General features: G+C 38.1%; 1 protein-coding gene across 6 annotated transcripts in view; it reads left to right on the top strand.

Annotated features, from left to right (window-relative positions):
• NT5C3A (5'-nucleotidase, cytosolic IIIA) overlaps positions 1-11563 on the top strand; it is a 52008-nt gene extending 40445 nt beyond the window's left edge. For all 6 annotated transcript variants that reach the window (XM_001500985.7, XM_005609289.4, XM_005609290.4 and 3 more), the window contains 8 exons: positions 1341-1439; positions 2451-2520; positions 3892-3938; positions 4930-5015; positions 7823-7912; positions 9149-9311; positions 9857-10057; positions 10862-11563. In XM_001500985.7, coding sequence (XP_001501035.3) covers positions 1341-1439; positions 2451-2520; positions 3892-3938; positions 4930-5015; positions 7823-7912; positions 9149-9311; positions 9857-10057; positions 10862-10963 — 858 coding nt within the window. In that variant the 3' untranslated portion in view covers positions 10964-11563. The remainder of the gene's footprint in view (positions 1-1340; positions 1440-2450; positions 2521-3891; positions 3939-4929; positions 5016-7822; positions 7913-9148; positions 9312-9856; positions 10058-10861) is intronic.
• Positions 11564-16447: the final 4884 nt, after the last annotated feature.

The following is a 16447-nucleotide window of genomic DNA, read 5'->3' as shown; positions in this document are numbered from 1 at the left end:
GGTGATAACATACCCAGAATAATGCCATATAAAATAAATAAAGATTATAGGGTACAACCCAGTATAGAACCTTGGTTTGAGGTTCTGTTATCGTCTTTTTATACTGTGAGCTGACGATTAAGTGATCCATAACTTACTTCCCCAGGCTTCTTGTGCCTGTGCTGGAAGAGCACTGTGCTTATGCTTTTACTCTGATCAGTTTCATCCTGTCTGTGACAAGATAGAAAAAAGAAACTATATTTAACATTAAATTGTTGAGCACCACTAAAGCCTGCCTAAACTAGCCTAGGAACAGCCTAAGCCCAGGTGGTCTAATACTTTCTAGTAGTTGTCTTAACTTGAAATAAATCCATTGTAAAATTTGTGCCAAGAACAATGAAGTTATTTGGGATGTAGTACAATAAAGGAGCGAAGATCTTTAAGAAACTTGTGAAATTAAATATATTAAATATATTTAAATTATCCATACAAAGGTAAACTTGTGGAGAATAATCATGTCATATTTGTTTCCTTTCTGCTAAGAAATTTTTTAAAATGGAAATATGAATACAAGCTAAATCTTAAGCAGAAAGATTCTTACAAGAAAACTCTTGGGGCCGGCCCTGTGTCCTAGTGGTTCAGTTCAGCACACTCTGCTTCAGTGGCCGGTGTTCAGTTCCCAGGTGTGGACCTACACCACTCAGTGGTGGCTATGCTGTGGCAACAGCTCACATACCAAGTAGAGGAAGATTGGCACAGATGTTAGCTCAGCAACAGTCTTCCTCAGCAAAAAAAAAAAAAAGAAGAAGAAAGAAAGAAAACTCTTCATCACAAAGTTCAAATGTTCTCCCTTCAATTCGAGGATTTTATTTCGATTAATGAATTCTGTTAAAATGTTTTTTATAACTATATATGTAGTAATATTAATTTCAAAAAGCCAGATGCAAAAGTATGTAATGAAATTAACTATGTGCATATTCATGCATACTTGTAATCATAGAAATGGAAATAATGGAAAATAAAATGTTTGCTTGTTTATCTTTGAGTAGTAGAATGCCAGGAAATTTTTATTTTCTTTTTCATACTTGTTTCTGTGCTAAGCATGCGTGACTTTTATAATTAGAAAAGTTACATTTTCTGGTAATATATTACAAATGCAGTTTTGTCTTAATCTTCTAGATGGAAACTACTGATGTGCTTTAAAATGTGTGTATCAATGGTATTTTAATACAGTGATTTGCTTTTTCAAAAAAATGCCTCAACATTTTTACGTCTTTAAATATTATAAGCTTCTGTGTGCTATCAAAGGAACCTGGGAAAAGAGAAATTAAAATAGTTAATTAATTGCCTTTTGTTTTTAGATGCCAGAATTCCAGAAAAGTTCAGTTCGCATCAAGAACCCTACAAGAGTAGAAGAAATTATCTGTGGTCTTATCAAAGGAGGAGCTGCCAAGCTTCAGGTGAGTAATTATCAAGAAGCCTGTATTATTAAGCCCTTATTTTTAGTGTTCAAGCAGATTCAGGCGTCTCATGTATGCCAAAATCTGAGTAAAGAAAGTTTAGATAGACAAGTTTTACCTATCCTTTTGGAATGTAAAATCTAAAAGATAATATCTAGAGTTGGCCTAAAATACACAGAATACCCCACTGGAAACAAACAAATAGTAATATCCTTGAAATAAATTTAGCTTTTCTTTAATATTAAGTTCTAAGCTAGCCAGTGCTGTGCATAATTATTAAGCCATTTTAAGAATAATATTACTATTAATAATATTAGTAGTAATATTATTCTTGAAAAAGTGTACAGTTTCAAGTTGCTCTTTCATATTTTAATTAAATAAATTACAGTAGGTCAAATTAAGATGTAACTTTATTAGGGGATAACTGATTTTTTTAAATTCTCTCCTTTTTTTAAAGAAATTTTTAAATGTACATCAAATCAACAATCTGGACATTCAGTAAAAAAAATTACGCCTTTTTTAAAACATTTCTGAAAAAGCGCTTAACCCAATCTCCTAAATTTCCAGAGCTGGTAAACTATTGCCATGTATCGTTTGTTCGTTGGTATAGTTCCCTAAGTAGACAAGTTAAATCGAGAAGCTAGCACTATCAGTAACTGAGAGCTTCATATAGTTTAATTGCTTCTGCTGCAGTTTTGTACACTGACCAAATCGATTGAAATTGTGCAATGTTTTCTCTCTCTCGAGAACAGTAACCATATCACCTGTGATTTCAAACTCCTGTACTGATGACTCAGATTTTATTTGGTGCCAGTGCTAGGGCACTTGAGGTATCACCTTGTAGATAAGGTAACTCTCAGGGCTTTATACAGGAGCTGCATCAGAGAGCTCAGTGGAGGGAATATCTACAGTGGGAGATGGGGACCCAGCACAGTCCCAGGCCTCGAGGAAGCGCAGGACGTCTGGCCTTGGTGGCTGTGTTTTTGTAATGCCTTTTCTCTTTTCTTACAGATAATAACAGACTTTGATATGACACTGAGTAGATTTTCCTATGAAGGGAAAAGATGCCCAACGTGTCATAGTAAGTGTGGCATTCATAATCAAATTCATCAACATAATCATTATTTTAAGATCCTTTTCTACCTATATTATCTATGAGATTGACTGCAGGTTTTTCCCTTTTTGGACATTGAAAATGATGGGACCTGCTTTTTTCTTGTTATATTTTGAGGACTTCCCCCCCCCCCATGTTACATAAGTGGCTATTTTCATATATGGCTTTGGTTGCAGGAGGAATGAAGACTTCTGAAATTTTTCGCTCTAAATGTAGTCTGTTCATTCTTCAAGAATATTTAAATGGATTTTAAACTTTCAATTAACCTAAAGAAACAGCATTTATCAAATATTCTGTATTTTCTAGGAATGTTATTAAATTTTTGTGTCATTTATATATAAGCGAAAGAAAAGTTATTAAATAAATCTCAAAATGTGTTGCTAGGATAATACACCTTTTTGTTTTCTAAATTAGCAATGAATTTTTAAAATAATACTCTTCAACTTGACAAAGAAGCCATGATATAAGCCTTCTCATTTACTGCTGGTATATGTGTGATTTGAGAAATTGTTTTGATAATTTACATAAAAACCACAAAAATCATACCCTTTGGCCCAAGAATTCCTCTTTGGAGAATTTCTAATCAGGTAATCCCAAATGTAGGGGAAAAAAACTTTATTCACAAAAATAGTGGTAACTAAGTTCAACATAAAATTATTTACAATAGCAGAAGCTTGGAAACAACCAAAAAAGTTTTACACAATGGAAATGGTATAACTAGCGTCATGCCCACATAACAGAATATAGAACCATTATGAATGATATTCATGGAGAGCTTTTAACTGTATGGAAAAAACACAGACTACAATTTGAAGTGAACAAGAAAGCAGAGTTCAAAATTACAGTTCTGGTTTAATCTCTTATCTAACTGATATGCGTAAAACTTCAAGACTGAAAGGAAATACAGTAAAATATTTTTAGTAATTTATTATTAAATGGTAAAATTATGAGTAATTTTGTTTTCTTTACAATAATCTGGATTTTCCAGGTTTTCACATTGTTTAACTTTTTATTAAGAAAAAAGTATATTTAAAGGATGTATTCCTTGCTTCTATTTCATTAAAATGGAAGGTGAAAAAGGGACCAGTCAGTATACAATTCACAGTGAAGACTTTGAATTATCTAGCTCAGTGGTGTAAACAAACAACCGCTAAACTTTGGATATTAAAACCATTAGGTTCTCTAGCAATGCCTTGCAAATTACAGCACTAAGACCAAAAGTTGTAATGGCCGTGATAGTTGACTTGGCATTTAAACTTAAAAAAAAATACTAAGTTAAAGTAGTGGTAGCATCAATCAGAGTATTACTTTTAATGCCTGTTTGCCTTCTCTCTTTAGATATCATTGACAACTGTAAGCTGGTTACTGATGAATGTCGAAAAAAGGTAAACACAAACAGTAATCCAGAGTTACTCAAAAACTTCATTACCCCTTTTTGCCTGAGAATTTCTTCAGGTTCATTCACACCAACAAGAATGGATCCCTGGAGCCAGCCCCGTGGCCGAGTGGTTAGGTTGGCGTGCTCTGCTTTGGCGGCCCAGGGTTTCGCTGGTTCGGATCCTGGGTGCGGACATGGCACCGCTTGTCAGGCCATGCTGAGGCGGCGTCCCACATGCCACAACTAGAAGGACCCACAACTAAAATATACAACTCTGTACTGGGGGGATTTGAGAAGAAAAAGAAGAAAGCAAAAAAAAGAAGATTGGCAACAGTTGTTAACTCAGGTGCCAATCTTTGAAAAAAAAAAAAAAAGAATGGATCCAAAGTGCTTATAGCCATACCTGGCACATAGTAAACACTCAATAAACGTTAGGTTTATTATCTGGATGATATGCTCTCAACATATTAAAAAATTATTAACTTTTTAACAACAATAATAAAATTTACATAAAAAACTTTTAATTGATTACCAAAGTATTCTGGTGTCTTTCCTTACATTAGCTGGAGAATTAAAACAAAAGTACTTTGGTTTTACGTAATTGATCAGGAAATTGCCTCAATCCTCTACTTGAGTAGGTGTCTGTGTCTGTTTCAACAAAATAAGTCTCCAAATGTAAATCAAATTAATACTTTCATACGAGAATGAAAGTTTTTTTGTAGTGATAATTTGATTATTAGTGGGTTTCACTGAATTGCTGACATGTAAGTACTTAAAAAAAGAAAGGTAGGTTTTTTGCAGGTATATTTAGTTACATGTAAATTATGATCAGCAAAGAGCTCTTTAGTCGATATATGCATTAGCTAAGTGCTCATGATCTAATCTTTACTATATAAAGCAGTTTATGGAAAACACTTGTTTGCATTCTTTTGCTTTCTATAAAATGATGCAGCTTAATGACAACTCTGTAATCTTCATGAATATTTGTTTCTTTCTAGTTACTGCAACTAAAGGAAAAATATTATGCTATTGAAGTTGATCCTGTGCTTACAGTAGAAGAGAAGTACCCTTATATGGTAGAATGGTAAGTGTATTGGGTGGTGGGAGGGTTAAAAATATAATAACATTACAGTTAGAACTAATGGTTTATTTTCTTCTGTACTGTGTATAAATAGATTCATAAATTATCCAATGAGTTAGATCAGTGATTAAATATAACAAAATCAACTCTAATTCTCTATTTACTCTAATAGTCTAGAATTTGTTTTGTTCTGTTTTGGGGTTTTGTTGTTGTTGTTGTTGTTGTTGTTTTTGAGAAGATTAGCCCTGAGCTAACGTGCTGCCAATCCTCCTCTTTTCGCTGAGGAAGACTGGCCCCGAGCTAACGTCCATGCCCATCTTCCTCTACTTTATATGTGGGACGCCTACCACAGCATGGCATGCCAAGAAGTGCCTTGTCTGCCAAACCGGCGAACCCAGGCCGCTGAAGTGCGCTCTTAACCGCTGTGCCAGTGGGTCGGCCCCTGTTCTGTTTTTTAAGATGAAGATCAGTAGGAATAAATTTAAAATTCTGCACTTAAACCTTAAGTTAAAAAGCTTTTGGGTGGGGCCGGCCCGGTGGCGCAGCGGTTAAGTTCGCACGTTCCGCTTCTCAGCGGCCCGCGGTTCGCTGGTTCGGATCCCGGTTGCGGACATGGCACTGCTTGGCAGCCATGCTGTGGTAGGCGTCCCACGTATAAACTAGAGGAAGATGGGCACGGATGTTAGCTCAGAGCCAGGCTTCCTCAGCAAAAAGAGGAGGACTGGCAGTAGTTAGCTGAGGGCTAATCTTCCTCCAAAAAAAAAAAAAAAAAGTTTTTGGGGGCTGGCCCTGTGGCCAAGTGGTTAAGTTCACAAGCTCTGCTGTGGCAGCCCGGAGTTTGCCGGTTCAGATCCTGGGCACAGACCCACACATTGCTCATCAAGCCATGCTGTGGTGGCATTCCACATGAAAGACCTGGAATGACTTGCAACTGGGATAAACAACTATGTACTGGGGCTTTGGGGAAGAAAAAAAAAAGAGGAAGATTGGCAACAGATGTTAGCTCAGGGCCAATCTTCCTCAAAAAAAATAAATAAATAAATAAAATGAATGAACCAGAGCTGCATGTATTCTATTAAAAAAAAAATTCCCACTCCTCAAACAGGTGATGTGTTTCTTTAAAAAATAAAAAAATTTTTTTAAGTATATAGACAAAATGTGGCTAAATGTGTAATGAAAAAGAATTGGGATTTAAATTGACTCTGAACTCAGTTGGAGCCATTGGATGTCATAGTTACTGAGACACTGAACTCTGATGTTGTTGCATTAATCGAAATGCAGCATTCCAAGCAGACCACACTGAAAGCATTGTGTTGAGTCCTGGGAGAATCCTGTTAAGAGAAATGTTGATGAACTTAGAGTGTGTCTAAGGAATCCACCGAGATAATCACAGGAATTGGAGCCATCCCATTTGAGGAAGATTTCAAGGACTAGAGAATGCTTTGATTTGAGAAGCAATAACTTGTGGTTTTAGAATCTTAAGAGACCAGGAATGATGTTATTTGTCTTCATTATTCCATTACCTAACCTGAATACCTTGCACACTAAATCAGCGTTTAAGGTGTGAACTGTTGAAGAGGTTAGACTTGCTCTACATGCCTGTAGGAGCAGAACTGGAAGCAGACTTGGAAAGCTTAACACGACTGATTTCCGCATGATGAAAGAAAGGACTGGGTAGCAATTAGAATTTTCTAGCACTGGTGTAAGCCTCCCTGGGAGAATGAGCTCACTAATATGATGGGAGCTGACCCAGAGAAGAGGGCCACTTAGGAATATTAGAGGAGGATTTTGAGGTATCGGATGGAGAGGTTCTAAAGGCCTGTTACACTGAGATGCTGTGATCATAGGTGTTTTTATGTACAGTCAGGCGTTGCTTATTGATGAGGATACGTTCTGTGAAATGCATTTAGGCGCTTTCGTCATTGTGCAAACATCGTAGTGTGTCCGTACACAAACCTAGATAGTATAGCCCACATTACACCTAGGCTATATGGTACTAATTTTATGGGACCAGCATCATACACGTGCTCCATCGTTGACTAAAATGTCATTCTGCAGTGTATGACTGTAATTATAAAGCACCTATATATAAAACTTTCCATAACAAGGATTTTCTCTCTTGCTCACTAGGCAACATCTTAAGTACTTAGGCATTTCATGAAAATTCAGACTACAAACATATGGAAAAAATAGCTTTGCTTTAATTCTTACTGCAATCAGAGAAATGATTATGCCTCCCTAGGTTGGATTCAGTTCTTATCTGTAGACTGAGGAAAGGTTTACACCTTTCATTATCTTATTAACACATTTAAACTAAGCCAGGGGCCAGCCTGGTGGTGGTGTGGTTAAGGTTGCACACTCCACTTCGGCGGCCCCGGGGTTCACGGGTTCAGATCCTGGGCACAGGCCCACACACCACACATCAAGCCATGCTGTGACAGCATCCCACATATAAACTAGAGGGAGACTGGCACAGATGTTAGCTCAGGGACAATCTTCCTCAAGCAAAAAGAGGAAGAATGGCAACAGACGTTAGCTCAGGGACAATCTTCCTCACAAAAAAATTTTAAAAAATAAACTAAGCCAGAGTTTGGCAAGAACTGGGAAATGCAGTAAGAACAGCTGTATCACTTTTTGAGACACATGGCGTATACATTTGTTAGTGATGAATTTAAATCTCTAAAATTTAAATCCAAAATATGATGAATGAAATACTGCATTTTCTCACACTGAAGAATGCTTTTTAATAAAGATAATTGTTTTAGTTTACTTTAACTGATATTCTCTTTTTCTTTGGTCATAAACTCCAGGTATACTAAATCACATGGTTTGCTTGTTGAACAAGCTTTACCGAAAGCTAAGCTTAAAGAAATTGTGGCCGAATCTGATGTTATGCTCAAGTAAGTTTCTTGGGTGTTTCTTGTTGTTAATTATCTATAGACTTGAACTACTGTTATATATGTATTCAAGTGTGTATTAAAATAATCTATAACAATATCCCATATACAAACATATCCAGAATATGCCATCTATCATGAAATAGTGATGAGATGGGGATTTAGAGTAACGTTAGATCTTGGCAAAGGGAATAAGAGACTTGTGAGACTCATGTATTAATTTGCATTTCCTTTCTCCAGATTAAAGATTTCAAGACTAATTTTCAAATTTATGAAACCAAGACCATTTTGAAATTTTTTAGCAAAATCCTTTTGAAAGACATGAAATATGAAAGGAATGTTTACAAATCAAGTTGAAAAGGATTTTTAGTTCAGTACCCTATTTCTGAAGTTACATGAATCTACTTTCTGAATTCTCAGACTCCCTTGAAAACTGTCTCTAGGAAAGGTGAATATGTTTTATTTTAGCAAATAATAAAAATATTTGTAATACATGAATCATAAGATATAAACATTTTTAAGCTTATTTTCAATACTGTTTATCACTTCTTAAAATTTTCAACTCACTAGGCAAATATGATGACGCTATTTTGTTCTTTTTTCTCTTGTTTTTGATGATGCTAAATTTTAAGATGATCTACTTCTAAGGAGGAAAGCATTAACTCATGAGAAAGAGTGTGAGGATAGCTAGTACATATTTCCTTCCTTTGTAGGTAGCTTAACTTATAGCCCAGGAAGCGTAAAAAGGGAAGAAAAGATTTTAAGACCAAAACCTTACCTGGCTGCCGGATCTTAGGCAGGAGAGATGCCAGATGCAAAGAGAGCATAGCTCAGTTCCCACCACCCTGCTTTTCTAAAGATAGGGAGTAGAAGAGAGGAGGACAAGCAGGGGGTCTTCCTGCTCAGTCTAAGTGGGTTTTTCAAGGTCTGGTTTAAGTATTTGCTGTTACATGGTGTAAATTATGAACTGTATGCTTCTATTCAAATTCAGTGCAAGTCTGAAATCATCAAATTAGTACTATTAGAATTTATGAAAAGGAGAGTAAACAGTTAACTGTTGTTGGAAACACTTGTACTAATAGCGTCATAGACATCAGTAACAGCCTTCTTGGGCAGTATTTTGAAATGAGAATGTAAAGGAGCCATAGAATTAGGTAGAGATAGTTAGCTTTTGTAACTTCTAGGTGAAAGGAGATACATCTTGCTCTTTGACGATCAGTTCCTCCCTCCATCTTGCAGGGAAGGATATGAGAATTTCTTTGATAAGCTCCAACAGCACAGCATCCCTGTGTTCATATTTTCGGCTGGTATCGGTGATGTTCTAGAGGAGGTTATCCGTCAAGCTGGTGTTTATCATCCGAATGTCAAAGTAGTGTCCAACTTCATGGATTTTGATGATAAAGTAAGAATATCAAATCATTCTTCATAATTACTCTTAAAATCTGAAAATATTTTAATCATGTAAACGTATTGATTGATTGTTATTTAATGTATATTCGTTAAATTAGGCCAAGTTGATAGGCCTACTGTGGGACTCAGCATCTCTCCCAGTGATATCCATATCCATGTTTGAAAAATAATATGCCCTTCCTAAACTTTTGTTTCCCAAGCTATAGACTAATATGAAAATTCGTAAAACTTTTAATTTAATGCAGCAACTCTGAAGACTTAACATCCATAGGTGGAAAAAAGAAGTGAATTGGAACTGACCTTATTTGAATGAGTTCTTCTAATCAAGACAATATATTATGATATACATAAAATGGGACCTTTTGGTTAGGAAACAAATGAAAAGTAAAAATTAGATTTTCAACTCAATGTGTTTAACATTTAAAGTAGTCTCTAGAAAGTCATTAACTTCTTCGAGCCCTTCTTACCTATCATGAATGTGAAAATAAAACAGAATTTGTAAAACCTATTGTTTCAAAGGATTTATGTTTTTAATAGGGGTTGCTCAAAGGATTTAAAGGAGAACTAATTCATGTATTTAACAAACATGATGGTGCCTTGAAGAATACAGAATATTTCAATCAACTAAAAGACAATAGCAACATAATTCTGCTGGGAGACTCACAAGGAGACTTAAGAATGGCAGATGGCGTAGCCAACGTTGAACACATTCTGAAAATCGGATATCTAAATGATAGAGTAAGTCTACACATCTGTCATTTAATTTGCTTTTAAGAAAAATTTAGGATGAAGCTTCATAGGCAGTTGTTACCAAAGATGCCTGAGAAAGTAGATATTCTAGACATTGTGATTGCTTTCTCCCTTCACGCTGGTGATTGCTAAAGGAGTTGGTCTGCACACAGGCATGCTGGAGGTATTGGGGGAGGGGGAGTGCATTCAAGGTAAGGCCTCTCGGGTCTCTCCTCACCAGAGCTGGTAGCACTCCCCAGTCACAAGAGTCAGAGATGTCTCCAGACATTGCCAGATGTCCCTTGGACACAGTCTCCTCCCCAGTTGAGAACCATTGGATTAGAGAGAGATCATTTTGAGAGAAAAGCCACCATGTGGGAAAATTTCTATGTCAATTAATCTTAAAAGTTTGAAAATAGGGGCTGGCCCAGTGGCGCACTGGTTAAGTTTGCACGTTCCGCTGCGGCGGCCCAGGGTTCGCCGGTTCGGATCCAGGGTAGGGACATGGCACCACTTGGCAAGCCATGCTGTGGCAGGTGTCCCACATATAAAGTAGAGGAAGATGGGCATGGATATTAGCTCAGGGCCCAGTCTTCCTCAGCAAAAAGAGGAGGATTGGCAGCAGATGTTAGCTCATGGCTAATCTTAAAAAAAAAAAAGTTTGAAAATATTTCTTCATTTCAAAGGTTTTATGAAAGTGAATTTAATTTGCTACATTTTGCCCAAAAGATCTAATGTAACAATGAGATTCATACAGAAATTATTTGCTTCTCAACTCTGCATATGTTAATTAATTATTATTTTTTTTATTAGGTGGATGAACTTTTAGAAAAGTATATGGACTCTTACGATATTGTTCTAGTAAAAGACGAATCATTGGAGGTGGCCAACTCTATCTTACAGAAGATTCTGTAGACAAGCGTTCTTCCAGAGAAGACCTCTCTCCTGTGGGTGCAATTGACGCAAGAACTGCTCATCCGTTCGTCTTGCTGAAAGACCTTATTTATAATATATTATTGCTCTTGAACTTTTTCCTGTACGTTACTGAAGTATTTTCAGACATGTTGAACCCATCAACTGGAAGCTCTTTTTCTCCACCTCTCCCAGTACACTCCTCCCTCACTATATTTTTAATAGAATAAAAAAAAATTATTAAAGTCAAAATTTGAAAAATAACTCTACATTTCCAGAGTGAATTTTGTAGTTCAATGTTATCATGAAGTTTTTGAGGAGTCTTTTTACACTGCAAAAGTTTGTAGAAGTTTAAAAAGAAGTTTTATGAAATGGTGAAATAAAGTGCATGATTTTAAGTGTCGCCATTTTTGTAATTTGGGTGAATTATGCTGATGAATCACCACCTCCTGAAATTGTGGTGTTTGGTGAAAATCCATATTTATCAGAAAATACTGGCACCTGGTGTTTGAAAAAACGCTTGGCATCCACATATCACTAATCATTACAAAATGTTCTGTATTAAAGCACTGATAATAAACATGAAATGAAAAGCCTTTGTAATTCTACTGTCAAGACTGTTATTATTCATTGATTCAACAAATATTAAGCACCTGCCATGTTTTTCTTGTGTGTGTATGTGATATTATGAATCCTAATATCTTTGTCATAGTGGCTATTTAGGTAGATTATTTTCAAATTTACACATCATAAGTTTAAAGATAAAAAGATATTTGCAGAGAAAATTTAATCTGCCCTTCAGAAAATACTGGGGCCTAGGAAAATTGTTTTCCCCCATTGAAAATATCAGTAAAAGAGGGTACTTCATTCTAAGTCTAGGAGATTCAGAAACAGGGGCCAGCCCCACAGTGTAGTGGTTAAGTTTGGTGCATTCCACTTTGGCAACCTGGCTTCATGGGTTCAGATCCCAGGCACAGACCTACACCAGTCATCAGCCATGCTGTGGTGGTAACCCCCATGTAAAGTAGAGGAAGACTAGCACAGATGTTAGCTCAGGGCTAATCTTCCTCAGCAAAAAAAAAAAAAGGTTTATAAACAGCCTCAGGTGGGAAACAAAGTATAGCTGGGTCTCATGGTGACTACAACTGAGTACTGTGCAGCTAGGAACTGACATTCTCCTCTGCAGTCTGCCTTTCCATTCCAAATCTCTGCTGCCCCATAATTAGTCTACACAGGGCTTAGACTTGCCATTGTGATAAATTTGACCCTCACTATATCCCTTGACCTCCAGAGTCTGTGAGCAACTAATTGAGTTTCTTAAAGCATCTGAGCTGTGATAGACACAATGCATGATCCAGCTCGTTCTGGACATCCAGTGTGGTCAGCAGTCTGTCCAATCAGGTGTGGCACTAAGTCAAAGCCTCATGATGAAAACCTTTTTCCTGGGGCAGCCCCTCCTTATCCTCCACCACTGCTTCTCCTTTGTTTAATAAATAAGTGAAATAAAGTATGCATTGGCAAAAGCTAGACTGTTCCCTGCTTAGGTATTTTAAAAATCAAACCCAAAACCCAGCTTCTTGCTTTACGGCAGATACTGTGGCATGGGAGTATCAGAATTACCTGGAGGACTTTTCTCACATAGGATGAAGTTGGGAATCTCTGGTCTAGTGATAGCTCTTTACTCTTGTATTGCTGTTAGAGCTTGCCATGTTGGTTATTTTCCAAAGGAGTTTATAATAATGCTTCCACCGATAAACATACTGCATGGCACAGATGTAAAGGATACTGACGTTAGGACCTGCATTCTACTCATGGCTCAGCCCTTTACCAAGACTGTAGGTCAGTCAGCTGCCCATAAAATTAAGGCCTTAAGAGCATGCAGTCTACAGCCCCTTCACAAGCCACGACCATGATAACTTGATTATCAAGCCAAGGCCCCTCCACTATATGCCTGGGACCCTATCACATCTCACTGCCCCTGATGGGCTGATATGTAAAATAGTTGTATTCAGGGTCAGCTTTCAGAGCAGTTTAATGCAGCCGTTAAGAAATGGGCTATGGAGGGGGCCGGCCCTGTGGTGCAGCGGTTAACTTTGCACGTTCTGCTTCTCAGTGGCCCGGGGTTCGCCAGTTCGGATGCTGGGTGCGGACATGGCACCGCTTGGCACGCCATGCTGTGGTGGGCATCCCACATATAAAGTAGAGGAAGATGGACATGGATGTTAGCTCAGGGCCAGTTGTCCTCAGCAAAAAGAGGAGGATTGGCAGCAGTTAGCTCAGGGCTATGGAGCCAGACTGCCTGGATCTGAATCCTCTTTCTACCACTTAGTAGGTGTGTGACCGAGACAAGTTATTTCAGCCGTGTCCCGTTTGCTCCTCTGTGAGGTGAAGGTAATGACAATCCTCTGGCTGTGTGAGGATGAAATGTGCTCATTTACATCTAGGTAGACATTCAAAATTTATGTTTGCATTTAGAATAGCTTAGCACAAGAATTCGATGTTGTTAGCTACTATCCATCCACAAAAGTATGAGGAGTTAGAATCCCCCATCAGTCTGGGGAAATTGATGAAATGGGAGGATAATTCGCAGCCCCAGTGAACGTTGGGAGTGTATAGTAACTACACATTCTCTAGAGCCTAGCATTAGCCGGTAGTGTTTCTCAATTTCAGACTTTACTTTGTGAAGCAAAGCGGTGTTGAGTGCTAAGATTAACAATTTTGATGGAACTGGAAAAAAGACAAACCTGTCAAAAGAGATACTAGCTTGTTCCAGAGTGATTTCACAAGAAATCTACATTCCATGGTGTGTTTAATAGACACCAAAGGTCACTAGGTAGATTACTGAAGGTGTTTTTTAACCAGACTTCAGGCTCAGGAGTTTCTCTTCAGTGTACCCTACGGAGAATCAGGAAGGAGAAGACAAGTGATCTCGAATGACCAGTCCTGAAACTTCTCCACGTCACTCCAAAATTGAACAATCTGTGCCGCTTTTCCTACTTAGTCTGGTGTTTCAGCACAAGTTTAACAGATGATAAGAAGGCCCGGAGGTGTAATGGCAGACTTTGAAATCAGGCAAACCTGGGTCTGCGTTTTTGATTCTGTGATCTGGAGTAAATTTCCAACTTCTCTAAGCCTTAGTTTGCTCATCTGTAAAGTGGGGCATTAACTCTAGAGGTGAGGATTAAATGAAGAGTCACTCACTTAAGTGCTTACTGTGTGCAAGGTTCTAGAGAAACAACCGTAAATGAATCAGACGTGCTTCCCGCCCTCATGTCTCATCCTAGTGGATGAGACAGAAGGAGAAAAGATGCTATTATACATAAGACAAATGTTATGAAGAAAGCAACACAAATAACAAGGAACCTATTTTAGACAAGGGGGTCAGAGAAAGATTGGGGAGGTGATGTTTAAGCCAAAGCCTGAAGGATAAGGAGTCATCCATGTGAGGAGTTGAGGGAAAAGCATTCCAAGGAGAGGGAACAGCATGTGCCAAGGTCCCAAGTAAGACCATATGGGGTGTTCAAAGAACTGAGAACTGGTTTAACAGTAATATTATGAACAAAAGGAAGAATGATATCAGATGAATGGGAAATGGGTGGGACAGTACTATTATGAACAAAAGGAAGAATGACATCAGATGAATGGGAAGTGGGTGGGTGCCAGATCACACAGGGCTTTGTAAATCATGGTAAGTTTGGTTTTACTCTCCCTGCAAAAATAAGTGCCATGATCTCACTTGCTGACGTGGAAAAGGACTGGTAAGGGAAGAAATACCCAAGCAAACCAGTTAGGTGGCTACTGCAGAAGTCCAAACTAGAAATTATGGTAGGTTGCCGGGACGGAGGCAGTGGAGCTGGAAAGAAGTGGGTCATTTCCAGTAGTTGTAGATTTAGAAATGACAAGACTTGCCTTTGGATTAAACATGTCGGGGGAGTGAATAGGAGGGGCCTCACAGATGTCCGGTTTGGGTAAGGGTGGAAGGGAAGAATGAGAGAGGAATAAGCTTGGATGGAGGGTGTTGGGAAGGGAGGAGAAATATACATTCTATTTTGGACATACAGAGTTGGAGGTGCCTGTGAGATATACAAGAAAAGATACCAAATAGGCAGACTAGAGCTCAAAGGGAAAATTTTGGCAGGAACAATAACTTTGGACATTGTCTGTATTTAAGTGAGATTTAAATATGGCCAGTGTAAGCTGGAAGGAATCCCCTGACCTATGGAAATTCCAACATTAAGGACAAAGACTACACAGCATCAAATACTAGTTTATTTATTTAATCTTTTTTTTTTTTTTGCTAAGGAAGATTCACCCTGAGCTAACATCTGTTGCCAATCCTCTTTTTTTTTCTGCTTAAGGAAGATTAGCCTTGAGCTAACATCTGTGCCAATCCTCCTCTATTTATTTGTATGTGGGACACTGCCACAGCGTGGCTACTGAGTGGAGTAGGTCTGTGCCCGGGATCCGAACCCTCAAACCCAGGCTGCTGAAGCAGAACGCGTGGACTTTAACCAGTCAGCCATGGGACTGGTCCCCAAATACTATTTCAATAAGCATAAAAGTTTCATATCCACAACCAGCAATAAATAATTGGGAGCAGTGCTCTTATTTTATAAAAAGACCCCAGATTCCCAAGAAAGCCAAGGGAACATGGCTTCAAAGAAAGCAACCTTGCTCCTAGAAACCTAAGATATGAAAGTGCTTACGCATAATCTCACAGTCAGGCCAATTTCCCTGCCAAAATTAAAATTTTTTCTCTCTTATAAGTAATCATTTTGAAAAGTATTATAAATTCCTAAGTAATCAGAGAGTGAAACTTGCTCATTTTAACAAAATAGGGCAGACTGCTTATGCTCGTAAAACAGCCTGGTGGTGTTTCAAGCACAAGGGTCACATACACGCTCAACTGAAGTCATAGAAACAGTGAAAAAAGGAGGTCCCAGGGTCTGGAGGGCGGGGCAAATAGGGAGAGGTTGGTAAAGGGTACAAACTTTCAGCGATAAGATAAATGAGGTCTGGGGACTAATGTATAACATGGTGACTATAGTTGATAACACTGTATTGTATAAGGGAAATTTGCAAACAGAGTAGAACTTAAATGTTCTCACCAAAAAAAAAAAAAGATAAATATGTGAGTTGAGTTGATGGATGTGTTGATTGACTAGACGGGGGGGGGGGGGGGGGGGGGGGGAATCCTTTCACAATGTATACATATATCAAGTCATCACATACACTCTAAACACCTTACAATTTTACTTGTTAATTATACCTCAACAAAGCTGAAGACAAGAGCCAGCAGGGCGAGAGGCCCAAGAAGAGCCAATAGTCCAGTCTGAGTCTGAAAGCCAGAAATGACCAATGTCCCAGCTCAGGCGGCCAGGCAGGCAGAGTTTAAAAACAAAAGCAAAAACGAGCTAAACTTTTCCTCCAGAAGCTCTAAGGCCCACAGTCCTTAATTTCCCCAGAGAAATAAGAGAAACGTATTTT

The sequence above is a fragment of the Equus caballus genome, chromosome 4 (assembly GCF_041296265.1).
Source record: "Equus caballus isolate H_3958 breed thoroughbred chromosome 4, TB-T2T, whole genome shotgun sequence".
In the NCBI taxonomy this organism is placed as follows: Eukaryota; Metazoa; Chordata; class Mammalia; order Perissodactyla; family Equidae; genus Equus; species Equus caballus.
This window is presented reverse-complemented; position numbering and strand designations above follow the sequence as displayed.